Below are 26,297 nucleotides of genomic sequence, written 5' to 3'. Positions count from 1 at the left end.
TCATTTACTTCCTTGAAGTATAGCAGATTTAAAAACAACCCCTAAGAAAAAGAAACAGATCTACTGGCTGTCTTCATTACTTCTTTTCCATGAAAAGAAACTGAAAAACCAAACTGAATTTCTATAAAACCAGACAGTCACTAGAAATAATTAAACCGGTTTGACAAAGGTAAAAAACAATCAAAATAAATCAAAGTAATTTTTAAGAATAAGAGGAAAGATTTGTCTTACCAGACATAACAAGACTCATAGTAAGGTAAAAAATAATTAAGTATAGTAATGGCATAGAAAGATATTAACAGAAAAAAAGATTCACACAAACACAGGAATAACACACACAATTTTATAGAAGAATTACACAGTATACAAAAGAGGGGGCTTAATATAACTAGGAAAGGAAGGATGATTTAATAGCTATTGTTGAGACAATAGTCAATGGAAAAGATTTAATTCCTACGATATCATCCTATATAAAAATTACTCTGGTAGATTAAAGACCTAAATATGAAAAGCAACAATGATTTTTAGAAGAAAACGAAGTGGTAAGGAAACTTTCTGAAACCACACAAAGTATACCCAATTTAATGTAAATTTTGTTTACATTGAAACTCAAAGGTTCTACATGACAAAACATTATAAACAAAATGCCAAGACAGCCACATACAGAGAGAGAGAGGATAACCAAAACCCTCAGCTGACTAAGAATCACTTTTTTCTAGACTACACAAGGAATTACGAATCAGTAAGACAGACAAATAATCAAACAGAAATATGAGCGAAGAGTATAAGCAGGCAATTCTCAAAGGAAGAAATCAAAAAGGGCAACAGGAACAAGAAAAATTTCAGTATCACTTATAAGGGAAATAAAATATTAGCAAGAAATAATTTCATACAATCCAACGGACAAAAATTAAGTTTAATAAGTATTGCCAAAGATGAGGAGCAGAAGCCCTCATATGCTGCTGACTGTAAGATTAAATGGCATAATCATGCTGGAAAACAATTTAGTAACATTTAGTGAAGTTTAAGATGCCCACAGCATGTAACTTAATTCTACTTCTTTTCCCTAAACAAACTTCTTTGTGCTAGAGGCACAGGACAGTTAATGCTTATAATTCAGAGGAAACATATGGAAAAATTCCAACCATAAGCTGGTTGCAGTTCGTACCAAATGGGAAAAATTTCTCTTCCTCACCCTACAGTCCCATCTATTACAATTAAGACAATCTTTCTATGAATGGTCCTCTTCTGGAAGAGGAAATGTGCAGTGATTTGGATTTTAATTAACTCTCGCCCACCAAGAATTAATAAAATGTGTAATTCTTCGTGTCGACAAGTATTAATCCCTATTAGTATACGTTGCTGACTATGCAGTGAACTAGAACCATATTTCCCCTCCAATCTAATCAACTGAAAGCTTAAGAGTATAAAAACAAGTATCAGAGGAAATATAAAATCACAATAGTTGCATTTAATTGAGAATTCTTCCCATCCTCTGTTAAGTGACAAGACACTATATGTGGAATCAGATTTTCATTTGAAATGGTTCAAGTGGTCACTATGAAAAGCATTACTATATTAGACAAACCATTACACTGGTATTTTAAAATGATATGAAGGCATCAAAAAGTTACAATTTTGTGCTGGTAAGGATGTGGTTTTCTATAAAATTACTGCTTTACCAAACAACTGGGAGGAGGGAATGATTGTGAGACAACATACCTGGATCAGCTGCAGTGAAAGGAACACCATCAGACGTATAAAATGTTGGTTCATTCTAGAATGAATCAAAGTGATACAAATATGTAATCATTTCAGAATTGATTTTTTAAGTACAGTAATGATGCATGGCTGATGTCACTCATCTGCACCTGATAATGCAAGAACAAGCAAAAGAACCTAACCCCTAATAGCCATTTTCATTTCACTGAGAAAGTCTATGGTTTGAAACTATGGGTTTCAGATTTCCATTCTATTATTTCAAGTTCTTGTGGTTCTAATGGTGCTGTCTGTTGTCTTTTAGTGAACTGTTCTGTTGTGCATTGTAATTTAGTGTCAGCTCATTTTTAGCTGTGGTTCCCCCCAACCCCACCATTTCCTTTTTTAAAAATTTCCAACACCTGGGCTGGAGGAACATTCCTCCACAGCTGCTTTATGTTTGATCATGTGAGAAGCTTCAGGGCATCATTGGAATAGTAACCATTTTTATTTTCTTATTTTTCTTTACTACAACATGCAAAGTAAGAGTCTGAGGTGCAGGTTCTTGGTTACGAATTCTCTGGAAAAGCTGCTTCCTGGTATCCCTGTGCTCACTTTATTCCAAGCCTTGTCAACCTCTCTTGCCACTGGATAGATCTTTCTCTAGTCCACTCTTTTACTGGAGAATTCCAGGTCTCTTCATTTTTTCAGTCTGATGGCTCTGAGGGCTGCAATGTCACTCAAAGCCAGTGAAGAGAGTTATTAGGCATCAAATACTGAGAACAGCTTTATGTAGCTCTTCTAATTTCCAAAATCGAATTCAAGCAATAAGCAAAACTTAAAATACGAACACTGGCATACCATAAAGTAGTTAGGATCATTTTCTGGTGTTGCTTCTCTGTATGTTGAAGTTGCATGGACTCTACCCCAGTTACTTGACCGGAGTTCCACAAGCTTCAAGAGCATCTGTTTTACATCTCTGAGACAAAATTGAAAATAAGTTAGTGTATCCACCATAAGGACTGTCAGACCCTAAAATATCTCAGATTCCTAAAACTTTATTTCCTGAATTTAACATGTACATTTGATGCCTTGACTTTCTAGATATTTCCTATATGACACAAATTCATTTAAAAAACATCCTTGCATTATGTTCCACATAACTATGACTATATGGGCCTTAAAGGCAGTGGCTATCCTTCAAACATTTTTATGGGTCCTACTATACTTACACCAGTACTTTTACTTGTTGGACAGTTAATAGCTGGATCATTTTTTCATTTAACTCATATCTTAACATAAGAAAATTAAGTTTTTCAATTTCGAAATGTAATTGAGCAAAAATGTCCAGTGAGCAGAAACTGTAAATAAAATATTATTCCTTGAAAGAAATTATTTTTGCATATCCGTTAGATATCAACTACCCTTCTGAGGTATAGCAGATTAAAAAACAATCTCCAAAGAAAAAGCAAGAAATTGACATGTACTGGCTATTTACATTACTTCTTTTCCTACCTACTGCAGTTTGCATCTAGGACAACATTTTCAATTCTCTGAATAATTTCTTCCATATCCATCTTTCCTTTTTCCTTCCAAGCATCTTCCAAAACTGATCCTGTCAACTAAAAAAGCAGGTGTCAGTAAAATAAGAAATCCAACAGTGTATTACAGAAATTCTAAAAGGATATCAGTTTATTCCTTAAGATGAATTTAGGAAGTTTAATATTCCTAATTATTCTCTAATATTCAGTTATCTCCACACCCTCTATGTTTCCCTTGACTGAGAAAAACTAAAGAATTAAACTACAGCAGAACTTTAATCATGGGTTTTATGTCAACGACTATGTTATAATCCCTATGACTAAGATAGGCCACTAGATTTTTTTAATGAACATATCATTTTTTTTTTAAATATACAACATGCAACAAAGTTAGAAGCTTTGAATTTAAAAAAAACACAAACACATTTCATCAGGAAATAAGTGAGTTAAGGATTTAAACAGGTAATTTATAGAAAATAATATCCAAACGGCTTAATAAACATGAAGAAATGCTTAAAATTATTAGAGATCAGGACAATGCAAAGTAAAATGAGGTTTTGTTGTTAACTCGTCATCTATGACAAAACAAAAACCAAGATTGATTATATCCATCACTATAAGAATGTAGGAAGAGATGTACTCATTTTGTTGATGGAGATATACTCTGGTTCAGCATTTGGAAGACAAGCTAGCCATTATCTGTCGTAAAGTACATATGCTCATTGACCCACCAAATCCACGTTTACGAGTTTAACCTACAAAAGTATCTGCACATATAAAGATAAGAGGAAAGATAACTAGCAATGCTGCAGTGGCTAAACTGAAGATAATCCAAATATTCATCAATAAATCTTGATAGGTCTTATGCAATGGATAAACGATGCATACAATGGAATACTAGGAAGTTATTCAATAAACTGGTAAATCTGTGTGCTATGGAAAAATCTAAGATGCTTCATTAGATGGTTAAAAAAAAAAGCCAAAACAGATTTTATTTAATAAGAGCACACACAGGGATAAGAAGGGAAGATAACAGAATTTGCAAATGGAAATGGGGTAAAGGACTTCCATTTTTCACTTCTGAATCTTGCTTCATATATTAAACAATAAGTATATCTTGCTTTTCCAAAATATTTGAGAAAAAAAGTAAAATGCCAATATTTACCTTTAAGTAATAATCTTGAATTTATCTGTATACTATACTTCACTCACTTCTCTAAATTATAAGTAAACAGGTAAAATAGTCAAATAAAAAACAAAAAACAACCTACCTTCAATAATTTTACTGCACAAATTAAATTGTCATCCATAGGATTAGAAAAGAGGGCATTCAGCAGCTCTCGAAGACCAACTTGAAGAATATCTGCTCTCGTAACCTGTCCATTTGTTCCCTTGATCTTTCAGGCCAAAAAAAAAAAAAAGAAAAAGAAAAAAAAAAAAAAGATGCTAAAATATAATACAGATACATAAATGAACTAACAAGGTGTTGGCAAAATAGGTGTTTTAGCTAAATCACAAAAGTCACAGGAACGCACTCTGATATCTTCACAGAATTAGTTAGAATTACTTTATATGTAACTAAGACCTCTACTAAAACTGATAAGCTATGGGTAAAATTTGATTTTCATTTATCACACATATAATAAGCATAATTTAAGTCTACTTTGATGTTACTGCTTCATAAAGCTTTCTTTAGTTTGTTCACCTACCACTTTTTTTTTGAACACACAGCAACTGTATTCTGCTTTTAAAATATTGTATTTTGCGTCAGAGTGGTATACGTATCTTATCTCACTGGGTAGAAGAATTTTAGGTACAGGAACTAAGCCTTGTCTTCACTCCCATTACAGACCTAGCATCACTACCTCCATATAGAAAATGGTCAACAGTATTCTTATTTTAGATTGCTGTCCGTATTTTGGCTTAAACAAAAATTAGACTGAAAAAGAACATGGCATACAATTTTCAAAAAATTAAGTCCACCTGTGGTAAAAAGGGATAGTTAATTAGGCTCTGAATTTACTATCCCTTTTAGATACAATGACTCAGATACACATTAGATGGATCCACATTGTTTTATGATGTTTCCGATATTATGACATTTATGATCTTAAGTTCTCAAATCACGGTACAAGGTATAAACTTGTATCTACCTGAGATTCGCTAATTTAAAAAATCAGGCAGAGGCCAGGCGTGGTGGCTCATACCTGTAATCCCAGCACTTTGGGAGACTGAGGCAGGTGGATAACTTGAGGTCAGGAGTTCAAGACCAGCCTGGCGAAAATAGTAAAACCCTGTCTCTATTAAAAATAAAAACATTAGCTGGTCATGGTGAATCATGCTTCTCAGGAGGCTGAGGAAGGAGAATTGCTTGAACCTGGGAGGTGGAGGTTGCAGTGAGCCAAGATCGAGTCACTGCACTCCAGCCTGGGCAACACAGTGAGTCCATTCCCCATCAAAAAAAAAAAAAAAATTGAGCAAATCCATTACATAGTAATAATGCTGTGCTGAATGCAGCACTTCTACCTACAAACAAGCATATAACTAAGTATACCACCCAAATTTATAAACATGTTTAGCTGTAGACTTTGTACAAATGCATTTTTATGTGGAAGATTAATATATAAAATAGGACAAAAAAACAATTATTCTTAGGGGTTGGGGGATTGGGGAGATGTTGGTCAAAGGACACAAAATTTCAGTCAGGGGGAATAAGTTCAAGAGATCTATTGTATGTCATGATGACTATAGTTAACAATATATTGTATACACAAAAACTGCAAAAATTTTAAGTGTTCTTCACACAAAAAAGTATGTAAAGTAATGCAAATGTTAAATAGCTTGATTTAGCCATTCTACAATGTATACATATATCAAAATGTTGTGCACCATAAATGTGTAATTTTGTCAATTAAAAAAATACATATTTAAAAAAAACAATTTGAGTGAATTAGAGTGAAAAGCCTAGAGAGACTCGAGTCTCTCTTTTCACTCAGAGTTCTGCAAACTGCTTTGAGCCACCATCTGAAAGTCAACCTACTAAAGATATTAACATATAATATGCAAGAACTCAAAAACGTATCACTGTTGATATCTCAAGAGCTTAAATTCACATGTAAACCACACCTTCCTAAAAGTATGCAGACTTTAAAAACCTCAGTAATTATTTCCCAACATCCTGTCCATGAGCAAATGTTATGGACAGATGGTCCAGTAAACCACAGACACTACCATGAGTAGGTGCTGAAACATGTTTTCTTTCCTTCTCTTTCATTTTGCTCTTAATGTTGTGAAAGGACACTGTGAACACAAATTCCTCACTGAGATCAATTTATGTTCTCAGGCCTTGTTAGTACTTAACAAAAGAAAAACTTCTCACCTCCAGGTTAAGATAAAGCTCTCCCAGAAAGAGTACAAATGCATGAAATCGTTTTCGAGTAACTTCATCCCCTTTTGCAGCTTGATCTTTAACTTCATATTCAGTCCGACATCTAATTAAAGAAATATCTTTTATAATCTCACATTGCTTTGCTTTTTAAATAGTCAAACAAGATGACCATTTTTGTCAGTTAGGCTGTCTACAGCAAGAGGCAAGTACAATGTCCCAATACTCTTTCTGCAATAAAGGAACAGTGTTACTGCCTATTGAAGGGGCTAGAATATATACTCCATCTTTTCATACTAAGACTCCCAGTTTTAAAAACTGATAGTTTTATTCTCAACTATTTTTATTAAATTTGCAATATGTAATTAGATATCAAATTTGATATCTAATTACATATTGCAAATTTAATAAAATAGATAGTATTTTTATCTATCTAAATAAATAGATAGTATTTTTATTAAATTTGCAATATGTAATTTGCAATAGGTGTAATTAGATTCACAGCATACTGGCAGCACCAAAAAAGGGGAGGAGCCGCCTTACCTTATTTGTCTCATAGGTTTTTTGTTAAGAAAGCACTGATTTTACCCAAATTGTCTGTGTAAATTTTTTTTTGAATACAACTTTGAAAAGGATCTTTAAATACACACACACACAGCCTCCAACTAACTGAAAATCAAATGAATTATTTTAAAGTCCAGTATTCTTGTGATTTTTATTATATGTGTCAGGAAAATATTAATGTAAGGAAAAAATTATCCCATTAAAACTACAATATAGAAAGCAACTGTCTTATTCTCTATTTCCAATGAGACTGACAGCTTCAAAAAACTGATTTTTCCTTGCTCTGTTTGTCCATGACTTGACTTGACCAATTTGCTTCACACAGATGACAAAAAGAAGAAATCCTCTTCTTGGAGCTTATGGTCAGTCACAGTTCCTACAAGGTAACTAAAAACTAATCACAGTAAGCCTGGCACTGCCTTCATAAGTGAATATGGTGTCAGATAATGGACTTTGAAAATTCATCATTTTGTTATTAAGTATTTTTAATCTTTATTGATAAGGTGAGAAAACTCTGGGAAAGTCACTTGTTTTGTAAAACTGGTTTTTAACAGTTTTCCTTTTAAAGACAAAAGGAAGAGCTATGGATACTGAATGGTTTCCATGCAGCCAGTTTAGGTTGACTTTGAAAAAAATTTTTAATAAAGAAAAAATAAATTACCTCTTGTTCAATAATTGACAGTTTGTCAACCACGGAACTCCAGCATAGCTTACTGTGCATATGTGGCCAAACCCAATGTTTATGAGGTACATTAACTAAGCAACATCTTCTGTTTGAATCAAACGTAGTAAGATATTTGTTACCATCTTGTACATATTAAATTCCTCATCAGCAAAAAGTTGGGATATTTATACACAGTACATTCTGGTTAATGTAAGAGACCAGTTAATTAATGCCAAATCAGTTATTTAAAAACACATGTTGGCTGCTTTTCTTTGTTACAATTTTGTTGGTAAGAGTTGATGAAATAACTTGCTTTGTTTCATAAAATGCTATGACAGATTGCATGTTAGGATATGATTATGTACATGCAAACATAAATACCTATATGGTTGACTAGGTGAAAAGACTAAAACTTTTTAAGCTAAAGATTTTCTATTATAAAAGCAATGTATGTTTATTTTAGAAAGGTTAAAAAAAAAAGTATAAAGAACAAAGTCACCAGTAATATCTCTAAAACCAGGAGGAAACTGCTGTGAAGGTAACTTCCATTCCGTCTTTTCAAAGGATGTATATATTTTTAAAAGAGGTAGCAAAATTATGCTCTGCTTTTTACTTGTTAGATCACTAGCATTTCTCCACATTAATATCTTTGACAGGATTACGGTACTACAGAAGCACATAAGGCAGGTAACAGTCAATGAGAATCAAAGAGTGGGTCTTAATCATAGCTACACAGTAGAATCATTTGGGAAGCTTTAAAAAACCATGCCCTAGCTCTACCTCGTCCAGAATTTCCTAGGGTTCAGATAGGGTCTCAGCCTTGTGTTACGTCTCTAGGTAACTCTAAGGCACAGCCAGGGGTGAGAAGCACTGAAAAATACGACAGTGAGCCTTTCTGGCAACCTACCTCCTATAAGTACTCACTCTGAATCTTTCCAGAAGCTATAATTTGTGTTGCTTTAAGTATGGTTAGAGATCTTTTTATAACTTTGTCATTTGTATTTTTCCAAAATGTATCTCTATCTATTTATTTGAGGCCATCCCAAGTATTTCTATAAAGATACTGGTCTTTTTCTTACTCATTCCTAAGAGGCTCCTCTTTTTGTATTAAATAAATAAGCTTGGCTGGATGTGGTGGCTCATGCCTGTAATCCCAGCACTTTGGGAGGCCAAGGCGGCCAAGTCACAAGGTCAGGAGTTCGAGATCAGCCTGGCCAACATGGTGAAACCCTGTCTCTACTAAAAAAACAAAAATAAGCCAGGCGTGGTGGTGCACACCTGGAATCCCAGCTACTAGGGTGGCTCAGGCAGGAGAATCACTTGAACCCGGGAGGCAAAGGTTGCAGTGAGCTGAAACCGTGCCCTTGCACTCCAGCCTGGGTGACAGAGCAAGACTCCATCCCGATTTTTACTTCATAAATATATGCCTTCCCCCCAAAATGCTATAATTGATATGCAACTAAATGTATAATCGCTTGTTTTAGGGCCTGTGGGTATCATATCTTGTTTAAAAGGGCTTTACCAAGCCAAGATTTTGTTTATTTGTCAATTTCCTCCTTAGCATTTATCGTTTCACTTTTTGGGATTTATTTTAGCATAGAGTGAGACAAGAACTCATCTTTTTTTCCCAAATGGCTATCCAGTTATGCTACCAGCACAATTTATCTTTATATCAACAGCTTGAATTTTCAAGGGTCTCTGGGGTCTACTTCTAGAATTTTTACTCTGTTCCACTGCAGTTTAACCACACAATGGAATGCTTCACAACCATTACAAGTATCTTAAAAAACTAATGGACAAACTATAATAAACTTGAAGACAACCTTGTTACTGAAGACATCAAATTATAAGAAAACTAGTTTTCCCTAAATTAGCTTATAAATTCAATATTATCTCCAAAATATCTAACATATTCTAATAAGACTTGTGAAATTTAAAACAATGATTCTGAAGTTCATTGGGCAAAACAAGCACAGCAAAGAATATTCCACAGGCCAGGCATGGTGGCTCATGACTATAATCCCAGCACTTTGGGAGGCTGAGGCAGGTGGAGGTCTGAGGTCAGGATTTCAAGACCAGCCTGACCAACAAGGTGAAACCCCGTCTCTACTAAAAATATAAAAATTAGCTGGGCGTGGTGGTGAGCGCCTGTAGTCCCAGCTACTGGGTAGGCTGAGGCAGGAGAATCACTTGAACTTGAGAGGCAGAGGCTGCAGTGAGCCAAGGTCATGCCACTGCAGTCTAGCCTGGGAGATAAAGTGAGACTGTCTCAAAAAAAGAAAAAAAGAAAAAAAGCTTTTTAATAGCTATTGTATGGTAATAAAAAGGAATAGAGTAAGTAGCAAATGGAATGAAAATCCATAATCAAAACTCAAATAATGCAGTGTGAAAAAGTGGCAGTTCAAATCAATAAGGAAAAATGGATTATTCACTTTTATTCTAATCTAATGAAATTAGATTTTTATTAAAACCAAAGCTACCAAAGTACTACATAAGTGTTCATTTTTAAGATCCTGGAAAAGAAAAGCCCCTTCTAAAAACAAAACCAAATGCACAGACCATTACAAAAAAAAGACTGGTATACTGAACCATAAACTTTAAATATTATGCATGTAAGAATGGGACACCCTATTCTTTCCTGTAGCTTTCTGTGACATATGGTCTGAGGAATGGTCAAATTCTAGTATATTTAGAAGTAGTTTTTTTTTTAAATTTTTACATTTGCACTGACCTTTGAAGTAGCAATTGGCGGAAGTTGCCACTCTGTGGGCTAATTGTCAGATGATGTGACAGGTAATTACACAGGCGAGCTCCCATATAAGAGAAATTCGGGATAGATGTGGCCTTTAAAAAAAAAGAAAAGTTTCATATGACATAGATACATCATTATTAGTGCAAATACTTAACAACAACATTCTAAAGTGGAAAAAATTGACTCCCCAAATTGACCATATGCAAGTATTTTGTCATTGTTAGGCATAAGGAAATTAAGTCCATTTTCCCTCCCAACCTTACAGCAAGAACCACAATAAATACAAAAAAAGAAAAAAAGAAAAAAACTCATCAGTTACCAGAGGCTACCAGAAAGCAGAGCATCAGAGTCTCCTGATGCTAACCCATTTTTTGCAGAAAATCTGTACATGCACTCAACTGCACAATGACAATTATGAATGAGAATATCAACTGCTGACCAGTGGGGCTTCTTGGGAGCAGGAAAGCACAGACTTTAGTGTTTAGCAGTCCAGGACAAAATTCCCTCACATTCTGCTTCATGACTCTGGATCTCAGTAAATCTCCTTGAGTCAGCTTGACTCTCTAAAGAGGTGATTAATGGCACCTGGCATGAGCAACTAACACTTAAAGAACACTCCAAGAATGACTGGGTAAAGGGGAAATGAAAACAGCTAAGCTACTTTAAAAAAGAAAAGAAAAAAAAGTAAGAAAACACTGCACATCAAAGATTATGTGATATAGCCAAAGCAGTGTTCAGCAAGTTTAACTTTAATTGCAATTTCTAAAGAATAGGAGAGAACATAGTTTACCATCCAATACTAGGTAAGAAAACGTACATTAAGAAGTTAAGAAGCTGGGCGCAGTGGCTCATGCTTGTAATCCTAGCACTTTGGAAGGCCAAGGCAAGAGGATCGCTTGAGGCCAGGAGTTCAAGACCAGCCTGGTCAATATAGTATGAAACCATGTCTATAAAAAATGTCAAAAATTAGCTGGGCACATAGCATGCACTGTAGCCCCAGCAGCTTCTCTGGAGGCTGAGGTGGAAGGATCACTTGAGTGAAAGAGTTCAAGGCTGCAGTGAGCTGTGGTCGCAACCACTGCACTTCAGTCTGGGTGACAGAACAAAGCCCTGTCTTTTTTTAAAAAGAAAAGAAAAGAAAAAGGCTAAGGGACTTGGCCACAAAGGTAATTGAACATAGAATCTAGATTTAACAAATGTCCTGATGCCCATCTGACCCTATGTTGGGTCTACTTACTAATATTTATTTCCAATTATTTCCTTGCTCACATGGGGCCAAGTACATGTCACATTAAGGGAGAAAGAGTGATTTCTCCTGACATCATACACGTTTAGCTGATACCCAAAGACTTAAAATTCAAACTTATACTTTTCCCATTATTGGCAATGCATGTTTTCCTTTAGCTTCTTTTTAATGTTATAACACATGATTTAAAGATAAGTTCTACAAGGCTTGTCATTCAACAGTTTCCTTCTTCCCTGCCTACACACTGTTTTTACTCCCAAAGACAACCACCTTTGATTTCTTCAGCTAAAAACATTTTAACCTCTGTACCTCCAAACTACATGATTTTTCAATTTAGATGTTATTTCTTACTGCAACTTGAGCATCCCTAGTACAAAAATCCAAAATGCTCTAAAGTTGGAAAATTTGAGTGCCCACATAATGCCCCAAGTGGAAAATTCCACATCTGACCTCATGTGATAGGGTCACAGTCAAAACACAGGTGTACAACACATAATTTATTCAGCATCCACAAAGGAAAAAAGACCCTGTCAACTCCCTTCAGCTGTAACATACTTAGGCACCCTTCCTGAGATGTCTCATTATATACTGTATATGCTAAATACGAAAAAATCCAGTATCTGAAATGCTTGATTTCCCAAGCATTTCAGATAAGGGATACCTGACCTATCGTTTCCCATCATGGAAGATGAGCTTTTACCTTTCACCCTGCTTAATTTCACCCCACTCTACTATTTCCTACTATCACAGTATGGTTTTACCATAATTTTATTCATTTGTAGTGTTTTCATTCATAGCTGAACCATGTATCACACTGATTTTACCTTTTTTGCACAACTTTGTTTTCCCTAGACTCAGTTTTTCCAACATTTTTATATCCTTCTCCTTAATTTATCCCTAAACTCACTAGTTTGTAAATTTCTTCTCAGATCTAACAGCAGGCATGCTCGTCTTATCAGGGAAGTCTTTCCTGGAGCTTTCTGAGCTAGTCAGTGAAGCCTGGCTGCTCCATACCTACTATGCATGGTGCTATTGTTTAGAGATCGCCTTTGAACCATCATCTGGACAGTTCACTTAGTCTCTCCAGTAGAGTTCCTTTTCCTGGTTCCAATATCTTCATCCGTGGCATAATTCTTCTTTTTGATAGAGTACCTCCTCTGTTAATTTATTTAGGGTGACAACAAAATTTCAAACTGGCTGGTCAGTGTAAAAAGATCTAGATGGTCTAACTTCTTATCTTCTCAAAAATCTTTTAGATTCTCTTTTAGCCTCATTCCATCCTTATTCTAGAAACTTTTAGGTTCTGCATTGTAAATCAGGGTGATTCTCAAGCTTTAATAGCACTGGCTTGGAATTCAACTTTAGATCTGCCAGGTCAGGTACCACTCACCCTCCTTTCTAGTCTTCGAAACTAGTGCTTTTATTTCTTTTCCTATTCTCTGACCTTATGGGTGTCTGCCTTTAAAAAATCCCTATAGTGTCATTTTAGTGGTGTTTGGGAGATATCAAAGTTGAGTATCTGTGTTTAATCTGTCATCTTTTACAATATGTCCTCTTTCGTTAGTTGCTCTGAATAAGTTTCTGTAAATTACCTCAATGAAATTAGGCAGCTGTTGATAAACCTATGCATCACTGATCACAGAATAATAAATGTTAAATATATTGACTGCATATTTGACAAATAGAGAAATAGCTGAAGCATACCAGGTTACCGGCCCTTTGTCCAGCCCTAAATAACTATAATAATGCAGTCGAATGAATAACTGAAGTTTCTAGAATAGTTTCTAGAATAAGAGGAGGAAGCCAGAAGAGCAACAAGAAATATATTTCTTTCATTTTCTTATCTCACATTCCTTTTCAATCCATTTGTTGTCAAAAAGCAGAAATGAGGACCAACAGTGCAGTTCTATCTTCCTAACATTTTAGGCACTGCCTAAAACCTGAGAGTCGGCTAGGTAATCTTGGGGTCCAGTAACCATCCAGGATAACTTGGAAAAGCAGCCAAATGAAACATTAGAATAGGATATAATAATTAACTTGCATTATAATCTCCCTTCCATGTATTCCAAAATTGAGTTGCTTTTGTAGCAAAGACTTAAAAGAACCTAAAGTTTATATTTCTGTTCATGGCCCTTTTTGACCAGTCTCACACTAAGAAATTGTGTTAAGCCAGTGTTGTCCACTATATTTTTACTCTTAAAACAGCATTAACAAGGCCCGATGTGGTGGCTCATGTCTATAATCCCAGCATTTTGGGAGACCAAGGCAAGCGGATCTCTTGAAGTCAGGAGTTGGACACCAGCCTGGTTATCATGGTGGAACCCTATTTCTATTAAAAATACAAAAATTAGCTGGGCATGGTGGCGCATCCCTGTAATATCTCAGCTACTTACTTAGGAGGCTGAGGCAGGAGAATTACTTGAACCTGGGATGCAGAGGTTGCAGGGAGCTAACATCATGCTACTGTACTCCAGCCTGGGAGACAGAGTGAGATCAGCGGGGCGGCAGGGACAGGACCAGTATACTGGGGATCAAACAATTTTAACTGACTAAATTAGACTTTCAAGGAATTGAGATGTAAATGCTTAAAGTTTTAAAGAAAACAAAGATATGTAGAAATGTTAAGACTCAAGACAGGTTGTTTTATGGTTTGGCTTTCTTTTTTTCAAGACCTATTTATGAGGTAAGCAAATTCTATCAATTTTTTTCCTCCCCAACTCTAATAATGCTATTCAATTCAACATATAGGGGAAAAGAATTGTAGTCTTTTCTGGTACTGCTAATTTCAGAGCCTATAAAACAAGGGGTAGGGTTGGGGTGGATGGTAGCCTTCCTTTTAAGTGCCCATATCACCTTCTATACTAAACTGCCTGTATAGAGCTTTGGCAAAACAGGTGAATACTGCTTATATAGAACATTGACTACACAGGTGAACTTGGAATCCAGCCTGGCTCTATCCTTGGATCCGTAACTACAAGAATTTTATATAAGACAGACTTAGAACTCCCATAAACTATAAAGAGTTAAGTGTGGAGGCAGATGATCATGAATCTGGTCTCCCTCAAGGAGTTGCCACCATGTTTGGGCTTCAAGGAAGCTATCCAAAGATCATTCCATGCTATAAGCCAACATACCTGTTGATATATGAGTTCCACAAGTTCTTGCAAAGCATCATCTGTTGTAACCCAACCATTCAGGGTCTCCGCAAACTGTTCGATTTCAGTTTCAAAACTGCCAGGCTGCTCTGTAAGATGATTCAAAAAATCCTGAACATATTCAGATAGAGTGGGATAATCCTCACAACCATCCTCATAGGATTCCTATGGATCAAAAAAGAAAAAAAAAAAAATTTAATCTATGCAACTGGCTAAAACACATGAGGTGGTATATTACTAGCACAAATGCTTTTTTAAAGATCTTTCACATGATAAAATTTATGTTCATCAATAAAATTGTCAATTGAACTATCTTTCTTTCTTGCCTAAAAGCTGAAATATTACAATATTAACAGCAGAAAGGTTCTGTTTAACTGAATAGGGAACTGTCTTCTCTTTCTGGGTGGACTTATAAGACGGCTGAGGAATGAAGTTTAAACCAATATTTCACTATAACACCAATATCAAAATTAAGAATCTGATCTCCTTACAAATGAAATAAGATCTACGATTCACTTCAAAATGGGAGGGGAAGTATGGACTAGGGATATAAAAACAAGAATGGCCAATGTAGCTTACTGTTGAGGCCATGAGGATTAATCATACCACTCTATTTCTGCAAATGTTTGACAACTTTTTTATTGAAAAACAAAAAACCAAACAAAAAAAACCTAATAAGGTTTATCATCTGTCAATCCCCAAGAGCAAAGAAATACAGAAAGCTCCTCAAGTATCTAAAATTTCATCATAGTGTGGAATGGTAGGAGACCTTTTGGCAGCTACATCCAGGTTTCTAACAAACCGTGATAGCAGCAGTAGTTTCCAGCTAATGTTGCTTCCACCACTGTCACCTTTGGCAGTTCCCAACCTTTTCATTAATGGCAGGAGACTGAATGGGCGAGTTTTACAAAAGATAATAGACTTGGGCAGCAATTTTCACATCTCAATGCCTGAAATACCACCCAAAGCACTTTAAAGTTGACTAAACAGTTATGATCTAATAATAACTATATTACTTAACGAAATTTAACCTTCTCCAAACAGAGTCAAATGAAAAACCACATTAAAAAGTTATGACTACAATACAGAAACATTTTGTAAAGGGGTTAAGTTCTAAAGTCAGCGAGAACATAGAGAAAAAAGTTACGCATGGTCGAAACACCCTTAGAAATCCTCCATAATGGAGAAAGACAGTCTTTTTTTTTTTTTTTTTTTTTTTTTGAGACAGTCCTGCTGTTGCCCATGCTGGAGTGCAGTGGTACAATCTCAGCTCGCTGCAATCTCCACCTCCTGGGTTCAAGCAATTCTTGTATCTCAGCTTCCTGAGTAGCTGAGATTACAGGCATGCACCACCCCACCCGGCTAATTTTTGTATTTTTAGTAGAGACAGGGTTTCACCATGTTTGCCAAGCTGATCTCAAACTCCTGACCTAAGGTGATCTAGCCGCCTTGGCCTCCCAAAGTGCTAGAATTTCAGGCGTGAGCCACCATGCCAAGCCCAAGACACACAATCTTAGGAGAAAGACCAACACTGCCAATCGTCCAGTTATTCCTCTACTGTTGGTGCTTGATATGGTTTGGCTGTGTCCCCAACCAAATCTCAACTTGAATTCTAACTCCTAGAATTCCCATGTGTTGTTGCAGGGACCCAAGGGAGAGGTAACTGAATTATGGGGGCCAGTCTTTCCCACGCTATTCTTGTGATAGTGAATAAGTCTCATGAGATCTTATGGGTGTATCAGGGGTTTCTGCTTTTGCTTCTTCCTCATTTTATCTTGCTGCTGCCATGTAAGATGTGCCTTTTACCTTCTGCCATGACGCTGAGGCCTCCTCAGCCATGTGAAACTGTAAGTTCAATTAAATCTCTTTTTCTTCTCAGTCTCAGGTATGTCTTTGTCAGCAGCATGAAAATGGACCAATATAGTGCTACCACTTCAACTGACCATTATTTAGAGGTCATGCTGTATACTTTTTATGTATCTTTATTTATTTATTTTTGTTTGTTTTTTGAGATGGAGTCTTGCTCTGTCACCCAGGCTGGAGTGCAGTGGTATGATCCTGACTCACTGCAACCTCTGCCTCACAGGTTCAAGCAATTCTCCAGCCTCAGCCTCCTGAGTAGCTGGGACTATTGCACCACCCAGCTAATTTTTTTGTATTTTTAGTAGACACGAGGTTTCACCATGTTGGTCAGGCAGGTCTCGAACACCTGGCCTCAAACGATCCAACTGCTTTGGCCTCACAAAGTGCTGGGATTATAGGGATGAGCCACTGTGCCCAACTTATATATCTTTACAGACCAAAGCGATACTTAGCAAAAGTTGCATGTACTATGAGAGGCACTCAGGAAGTAAGACCAGCTGCAGAAATGGCAGATTCATGTGCCCCTTTCATTCACATATAGTGTTCACTAAATAGAAAGGCAGATAAACTCTAACACATTAAATTTTTGTCACACATTTGAATCCAAGTTAAACACTCTCAGGATAAAGTAAATTAATAAATTTGCCTATACTTGTGAAGAACAGATAGTAAAGCACAAAATGTTCAAGAAATGAATTATATTTTAAATTTCTAGGGGAATACTGAGTCATACTCCAAATGCAACAGCCATGTACTCATAACATAAAGGGGCTAAAGTATGAAAAGCATCCAAAAAGAATGAGAGAAAGCTGTATTTCTTGGCACCTAGAATGGTACTTTAATTAATAAGCTAATAGCCACCAGCTGCATATACAATATATGATAGACACTGTAAGTGCTTTGCCTGCATCTTGTTTAACCTAGAAAACTTTGAGGTAAGCATTATTATCCTCCCTGCATAGAAGAAACAGACACAGAACAATTAAGTCACTTCGGTCATTCATTTAAAATGGTGTGACTGTGGGAAAATCAATTCAGGCTAGGAGGTCCCCCATCTCTACAAGTGCTAAGTGCTGAAGACTGTCTTAGGGGATGGGGTACTGCTATGACATGAATGTCTACCATGAATAAAGCAGACAAGGCTCTCTTCTCATGCAGCTCATTCCCCACGATGCAAGACACATTCCAAGTTGAAACATACAACAATAAAGAAAGGCCAAGGAAAAATTCTTAGTGTTAATATCTAAACTGAGGAAGAAAAAAGATCCAGCCATACAAATATCTAAGGAAAGATACTCTATGCTTTCTATGGAAAGCAGCACACAGGCCCCAAGTAGACCTAATGGGTTTGAGAAACAGACAATAGCTAGAATACAGAAACTGGGGATGGGTGATAATTAATGAGGTCAATGAGGCAGTTAAGAAAATCTTACAGGGCTCTGGGGGCCAAACTAAGAAAACAGGCTCTTAAGGCAGTATGAAGAACAGGATGGGGGAGAGGGTGAGCAAGGAAGGGTCATGCCAACTTACGTGATTGTGCATGGTCACACAACTAGTTAGAAGAATTGAGCGCAGAACAAAGCCCATACTTGTAACCTCTATATTACACTCAAAATATATGTCAAAAGCTTAAAACCCAACTTTGATTTTATGTACAAAGATGCTCATTGCCAATAAACCCATGTAACAATCCATTAACAAGGAATTGGTTAAATACATGACTATGTATCTGTAAAATGGAATACCATATAGCCATTTAAGAAAACAAGATATAGGGCTGGGCGTGGTGGCTCAAGCTTGTAATTTCAGCACTTTGGGAGGCCGAGGCGGTCGGATCGCGAGGTCAAGAGATCGAGACCATCTGGCCAACATGGTGAAACCCCGTCTCTACTAAAAATACAAAAAAATTAGCTGGGCGTGGTGGCGTGCGCCTGTATTCCCTGCTACTCGGGAGGCTGAGGCAGGAGAATTGCTTGAACCTGGGAGGCAGAGGTTGCAGTGAGCCGAGATTGTGCCACTGTACTCCAGCCTGGCGCCTGGCGACATAATGAGACTCTGTCTCAAAAAAAAAAAGATATATTTACATGTATCAATATAGAAATATCTCCAAGATAGTGTGCTAAATGAAAAGGATACAGAATTGCATCTTAGTACAGTAGTAATAAAAAAGTCAGATGTGGTGGCGCATGCCTATAATCCCAGCACTCTGGAAGGCTGAGTGAGGTGGGAGAATCAATTTGGGCCAGGAGGTCCCCAATCTTTAAAAAAAAAAAAAATGTTTTAAGTAAAAAATAAGATTTACTTGTTTAGGCAGAGAAAATTTTTGGAAAGAAAAACAAGAGACAACAGTACTTACCTCTAGAGTGAGGAAATGTTCCTATTGACTCTATTATAAAATTGTGAAAGCAGTTAGGCATAATTGTACACATTCATATACTTAATGTTAACTACATACATGTGTGAATTTTATAACTAAAAACTATGTTTTTAGTTTTTGATATATAGTTGCTAGTTTTACAGACTTGCAGTATCCTACCACTATTAATGACAAGAAACAGCAGAAAGGCAAAAGTATGGGTCCCAGCTGAAGGTACTAATTTCCTGTTTCTATCAAATGTCATTCTTTGTGGCTGCTTAGAACACTGACTTGCAGTCTTTTTTTTTTTTTTTTTTAAGTCAACAGAACTCGCTTTTAAGAAAATTTAAAATCTGATCAGTAGAAGAAAGTAGAACTGCTCTGAATATAGAACAGAGGATCCAGAGCCTGCCATTTTAAGTAAAAAAGGAGGCATGGAGTATTCAGAACAGACAGGCACTTTAACATGTTTGAATTAAAGCCTGCATTACTTCTCTAGCACCAGATTTTTTTTTTTTTTTTTTTTTTTGAGATGGAGTTTCTGCTCTTGGTACCCAGGCTGGAGTGTAATGACGTGATCTCGGCTCACCGCAACCTCCGCCTCCTGGGTTCAGGCAATTCTCCTGCCTCAGCCTCCTGAGTAGCTGGGATTACAGGCACACGCCACCATGCCCAGCTAATTTTTTGTATTTTTAGTAGAGACGGGGTTTCACCATGTTGACCAGGATGGTCTCGATCTCTCGACCTCGTGATCCACCTGCCTCGGCCTCCCAAAGTGCTGGGATTACAGGCTTGAGCCACCGCGCCCGGCCTCTAGCACCAGATTTTTTAAAGCCACAAATTTCTTCAGTCTTCAATGTGGAGTCAAATGGCTTCCAAACAGGGATATTTTCAAGTTTTATTTTTCTTAGAATTCTATGGGAGATTGGGAGAGGTATCAATTAGAAAATATACTTTTCATGGTAGGTACTCTATATACATTGTTGAGATAAGTGAGAACCTATTACAAAACAGTGGGAGTAAAAGAAAACTGACCAGACACTACAGAGAGTGAATACAGTCAAGACTGGTTAGCTGGATTGAACTGGGGCAACGGTGTGCAGGATAGGTGAGTCAATATGCCACCAAGTTCTTCGCATAAGCAGCTAGTTAGAAAGAAGAGATCTGCAGGAGACAAATAATTCTTATACTTCCATACAGATCTTAAACTTGCATTTGAATGTGAGGTCTTCAGGAAGTGGTCAAACAAATGAACATAGGCCTAGAGTTCAAAGGAAGAATTAGATGTCAGGTTTATTAGCACACAAGAAAGCGACAGATTCTACAAAATAGGTGGGATTAGCAAAGGAGGTAATAAAATGGAAGAAAGAACCTCACCCACTGTCATCTGAGGGGAAAAGGAATGATCTGAAAGTTGGGAGGATCAAGTACTGCTGCAGAAGCCAAAGAAAAGGTAGGGGAGAAGAGGTGCTCATAACAAGAAATGCTACAAAACAAATTCACACGATGAAATCTAGAAGAAAATTATCATTGCAGAGTCATGGGAGTGAAGGAGATCACGCTCAGAGACAGAAAAAAACCAATTAGTACCTTAAATATTTAGTTCTTATAAAAATGAGAGGAGCTTCTGATAAACTAAAAAGGTACCTTTGAACCTAGCACAGGACCTGGCACATGAGGACTTATAAACTGAGTAGATCCTACTGTGCTCAAAGTTTCAAAATGAGATGTAGGAGGATAGATTTAAAAATCAGAAGAGCATCAGTCAAAAAAACAGTATCAATATACTTAGGAAGATCAGACTGCAGAGGTCTGAACAGTCAGTGAGAGACAGTGAATAATTTTACATATTGGAGAATGTTCCTACTGAAAGGCAGAAGAAAAAATGGGAAGTAACTTGAAGGGGGATTCTCAGGAAAAAAGCTGGTTGTTTTGCAGGGTTGGGGGGAACTTCTATTTCTTAATCATGCTCTATGAATTTCTATGTTAAATTTTTGGTTATGGTAAGTGAACTGTGATGAAATATTCAAGGCATAATGGTTTGAGAAGAAACAATGGCCAGAAATAAATGCATATAGCAATTCAATGGGAATAAGGCATGAAAAGTAGGAGATTCTGCCAGGCGCGATGGCTCAAGCCTGTAATCCCAACACTTTGGGAGGCCGAGGCAGGTAATCACGAGGTCAAGAGATCGAGACCATCCTGGTCAACATGGTGAAACCCCGTCTCTATTAAAAATATAAAAAATTAGCTGGGCATGGTGGTGTGTGCCTGTAATCCCAGCTATTCAGGAGGCTGCGGCAGGAGAATTGCCTGAACCCAGGAGGTGGAGGTTGCAGTGAGCCAAGATTGCCCCATTGCACTCCAGCCTGGGTAACAAGAGCGAACCTCCGTCTCAAAAAAAAACAAAAAAAACAAAAAAAAAAAAAGAAAAAGAAAAGTAGGAGATTCTAGCAGCAGGATTAGAGGAAGGACCAAACATAAAAGGGCTTGGTGCCTTAGAAGAGTTAAGAAATCACAGCGGAAGACTAACATAAAGCCTGTTAGAAAAAGGATACCAGGCAATAGATTTTCATATGCAGACTCAATAAATGTCTGGAAACTCAGCCAGGAAGACTACTAGAATACAGACTCCCTGAAGACAAGAATTTCTATCCATTTTGTTTGTCGCTGTATCACCGGTGCTTGACTCATGATAAGTACTTGACTATTTGTTGAATAAGTGAGTGAATGCAGCTAACTTTAAGAAAAAGTTTACTTTGCAACAAGAGCTTATCCTAAGAGTCAGGGGGAAAAAAGGATTCTGCTGTTCTGTGACAAACTGGATTGAAAAAAACTCTCTTAGCCTTAACCATGGGTAAAGATTAGGGTAAACTAGTAAGGCTAGAGAACATACTAGAACAGGGGTAGTAAGCCTGAAAGCCTGTAGAATTCAGGTATATTACAAATGAATGAAATAAGCCAGAAAGCAAATTATAGCTTACAGACTCCATCTAAAGAGAATGCCTTGACTCTGCTCCAACCAATCTTTCCTCTATCAAAATGCCAGTCCACTATAGCTAGATCTTGATTTCAGGACAAACCAGAACATTCAAGTTTCTAATATCTAATTTAGGTTTGGTAATTAATTAAAACAACTAAAAGAAAAAAAAAACAAACCCATTCAGGGCCAGAGAAGACACCTGCATGCCACACAGGTTTTGAGGTGCCTGGTTACGATCTGTTTTAATAAACTGAGCACAGGAAGGCTCATCTATTAGAGGATGGCATGGAATGCCTAGAAGATGACAGTGGCTCAAAATAAGTGGATTAACATGACTATATTCTGCTCTACAGCCCCAAAGTCACTTGAACCATGTAAAAATAGTTGATACACACTTGTATCATAAAACAGCCCAAATCAATAGGTAAGAAAATAAATGGAAACCTGCTTGTGGCTGCTAGAATAAGCATCCTTAAGCGTTTATTCAACTACTTACAGCTCTCTACCATTAGAGTAGAGTAGTTTATTCAACTACTTACAGCTCTCTACCATTTTCTTCTGTGAGCTGAATACAATTTTCTGGCAAGAGCTCACAATGTTCTCATTTCTACTTTACAAGATAGATGGCCTTTTTCACCTCACATAAATTGCTTTTCCTGTTATGCCTGTACCTTTCTCTTTCCAACCCCAAAACTTTTTTCTATACAGTGTAAGAAGCATGGAGTATCTAAAATATGCAACACAGCTTTTCCACACTTTTACTATCAAATATGGAAGGAGCGCTTATCAGTGATAAGGGAAATACAAATTAAAACCACAACTAGATACTATATTCTCACCAGAATGCTTAAACCTAAACAGAAAATATCAAGTGCTGGCCAGGAGGTAGAGCAGCTGGAAATCATATACTACTCAGAGAGTACAGTGGAACAATCTGTGGAAAACTACTTGGCATTCTCTACTAAAGCTGGCTACCCTAAGTTCCAGCAACTCCACCTTCTGGTATACACAAAACAGAAATAAAGGCATATAGCCACCAAGACACAGAGTATGCCCTATTCATAATACAAAAGTGAAAGTTACTAGTGTTCATCAACAGATAAATGGGATATATTCATGCAATGGAATGTTATAAAAATAAATCACCTCCAATTATATGCTACGATATGCAGTAATCTTGATATTGAGTAAAAGTGAAAAAGGATAAATATATTCTGTATGATGACTTCATTTATATAAACTTTGAACACAGACAAAACTATTCTGTAAAGTCAAAAGAGTGGTTATCCTTGGACATCATCAACAATTAGGAGAAAGAAGGGGCTTTTGGGATGTTGATAATGTTCTATTTCCTGACTGGTATGCTGGTTAGTTGAGTGTTCACTTTATAAAACTGAGCTAATACTTAGGTACATTATTCTCTGCTATACGTCAATACAACTAAGAAGATAGGAAAGACAGGACTTAAGCTAAAGTATCATCAATCATTTCTTCAATGATTCCCTCCCACTTTTCTACAATTAATCCTTCTGCATTTACTCATCTGGGTTTATCCAGTATAACAAATTCCTTTCTACATATTCTAACTGGGCTTTAGGAAAAAAGTGACTGTTTTTTAAAGTTGTTATATAACTGACAAAGAAAAACTGAAAGTGTAAACATTCTTTATAACCACGTAAACACTTTATCACAACCCCCGTAGGACATTTCTGCATACAATAATTAGGACCAAAACTATGCCTAATTTAACTTAATGGAATAACCACGAGAATCAAGAACACAGATGTGCTCTCTCAAGCTTACATTCTAATACCTTGAATATAACTACAAAATATATTCCTGAATCAACTTTCATTCTGAGTTCAATAAAACAAAACATTCACAATAAAATGGTTTTTGTTTTTTTTTAGGTATAGTACAGAAAGCACAAACATACTCTGATTAACAAAGCAATAATCACATTATTCTAGTAAATTAACCCAGAGTTGTAGGAAAAGGGTGTACTTACTGTGTAATTGGAAGAATAACCTGACGGATAAAATTCAGGGGCATTCACAGACAGCTTAGACATTAATACAGGTGCTACAACCACCTGGGGTTTAGCCATTGCTGACTCCGAATTCTGCTGTGGGATTTTATCCTGTGAACTAGGTGGAGCTCTCAGGGGCTTCGTTTGCTCTGCGAAAAAAAAAAAAACGGGGTGTTAACATGCATTCATTCCTTTGTACAACAACTTGCTGTATACTGAAAAACCATCTGAAAAGGGCCTGTTTTTAAGAGTTAAACAGGAACCATCATGAAATTTATGGTTATCACCCGATGCGTACAGCCTACAAAAAAGAACAATAGACTTGTGGTGGCTCATTTATGGACATACCTGCCTCTCAAATGAGTGCTTGCGAGCTTACCCCCCCTCTATTTTTAAAGGGGTCGGTGGAAAAGACGTGGTTGTGCCCGCTAGGGTCTCGCTTTAGAGGGCTGCGGAGGGGAGGATGATTTTTACTTCCTCCCGGGACAGCGAACTCCGAGACCGCGCACCCGGCCCCTCCCCCAGCCGGGCGCACAAAGGATTCCAGCAGACACCTTCCAAACCCGGTTCCAGGCCGTCTCTACCCGGTCACGCGGCCCTCTCGGGGAATGCTTTCGGGGAACTGGGGGCGGGGGCCGCAGACAGCGCACCAGGCCTCAGCACGCGTGGAGGGCCGTGGGGAAGCGCTGGCCAAGGAGGACTGGGGCCCTCAGAGCTGCTCCGTACCTGGGAGCGCCCCAGGCCGGGAAGGCCGCTGGGGGCTGGCGGGGACCTCGCACTGGGCCCCTGGCGGCGGGGCCGTCCTGGGCTGGCGCAGCGGCGGTGGCTGCAGGAAGCCCGGGGCTTTGGGTTGCGGCGGCGGCGGCTGGTGCCGCGCCGGCTCAGCAGGCCCCGCTCCGTTCGGGAAACCGCCGCCCTCAGGCCCGCCCCCTCCGCGGCCCAGGCCCCGGCTCCGGCCCCGACCAGCACCTGGGGCCCGATCGAAACCGTCCGACATGCTCCTCCTCCGCCCCCTCCTCCGGGGGCCGCAGCCGCTGCGCTAGCGATAGGACGCCGGGGGTAGGCGCCGCGGGTCGGCTGTAGCCGCCGCGCCTCACTAGGGCCTCATGGAGGAGGAGTGCGGCGGGCCCCGGATCGGCTTCTCCGTGCTTCGGGCGGAGCGGACTGCAGCCAGAGCATCCGCCCCCCTCGGCTACCCTCGGCTTTCCAATTCTCCCCCAAAACCCGGCTCCCCGCCTTCGGCGCGGCAGGGGCGCAGGCGGGTCACAGCGGCCCCCTGCGGCCCGGAGGCCCGGGACGCGCCGGAGCGGCTCCTCCCGTTTGCCGCTGGCCGGCCGCCGGGCCCAGCAGGCCGCCAGCCGAGTGGCGTCTCCGCCACTGGTCGGCCGACAGCCCGGCTCGGGCGGAGACATCTCGGTTCCCGGGGCCAGGCTGTGGGGGGGATGAGGGATGAGGGGAACGCTTACCCTAGGCAGGCCCGACTTACTGGATAGTTCTCAGGAGAGACGTGCGAGACTGACGGTTGACGTCCGGAAAATAAAAACACGGGGGGAGGGGGAAGGGGGCGTGGACCCTGCGCCAGCGTTCGCGGGTGCCCAGGTGTGTTCAGTGACCCGGCTCCGGCCGAGCCCCGCGGACTGCTGGAGACGGGTCCCTGGGAGACTGCCACCTGCTCCGCTAGCATCGGGGGAGGGGAGTAGAAACGGAATCAAAATATGCGCCCCCCCCCCTTTTAATTTACACTAGGTGTTTATCACAGTAGGTCACACCTAGGTTTACCAAGCTTCGTTCTCTTCCCTTTTCTCTTCCCCTCCAGAAATTTCAAGAAAATGTGCTACCTTTCAACGTAACTCTCCCCTCTTTTCCGTCTTGTACTAGGGCTGTCCAATGAAAATATAATGCGAGCCACAAATGCAAACCACTAATGTAATTATACATTTTCTAGAAGCCACATTAAATGATTAAAAAGAAACAGGTGAAATTAAATGTACTTAATCCGATATGTTCGAAATGGTATTTTAACGTGATTTAAAATAGTATTTTTTCTGTTTTTTAGATACT

General features: G+C 38.4%; 1 protein-coding gene and 1 pseudogene across 5 annotated transcripts in view; both read right to left on the bottom strand.

Annotated features, from left to right (window-relative positions):
- PAIP1 (poly(A) binding protein interacting protein 1) overlaps positions 1–25,921 on the bottom strand; it is a 31,129-nt gene extending 5,208 nt beyond the window's left edge. Inside the window, exons 1-9 of one of the 5 annotated variants that reach the window (XM_078365518.1) lie at positions 25,703–25,921; positions 24,216–24,385; positions 14,985–15,170; positions 10,584–10,696; positions 6,619–6,730; positions 4,511–4,636; positions 3,214–3,320; positions 2,560–2,677; positions 1,723–1,777 (exon numbers count right to left, since the gene is read on the bottom strand). In XM_078365518.1, the coding sequence (XP_078221644.1) occupies positions 1,723–1,777; positions 2,560–2,677; positions 3,214–3,320; positions 4,511–4,636; positions 6,619–6,730; positions 10,584–10,696; positions 14,985–15,170; positions 24,216–24,314 (916 nt within the window). In that variant the 5' untranslated portion in view covers positions 24,315–24,385; positions 25,703–25,921. Of the gene's footprint in view, positions 1–1,722; positions 1,778–2,559; positions 2,678–3,213; positions 3,321–4,510; positions 4,637–6,618; positions 6,731–10,583; positions 10,697–14,984; positions 15,171–24,215; positions 24,386–24,584; positions 24,819–24,962; positions 25,453–25,702 lie in introns of those variants that run through there. The other 4 variants (XM_008992094.4, XM_002745005.4, XM_003732351.5 and 1 more) reach the window with 4 other exon arrangements.
- Positions 25,733–26,297, bottom strand: part of LOC100399388 (S-adenosylmethionine decarboxylase proenzyme pseudogene) — a 33,984-nt pseudogene continuing 33,419 nt past the window's right edge.

This window comes from Callithrix jacchus, chromosome 2, assembly GCF_049354715.1.
Source record: "Callithrix jacchus isolate 240 chromosome 2, calJac240_pri, whole genome shotgun sequence".
Taxonomy (NCBI): Eukaryota; Metazoa; Chordata; class Mammalia; order Primates; family Cebidae; genus Callithrix; species Callithrix jacchus.
Note: the sequence above shows the minus strand (reverse complement) of the source record. Positions and strands in the feature narration are given on the sequence as shown.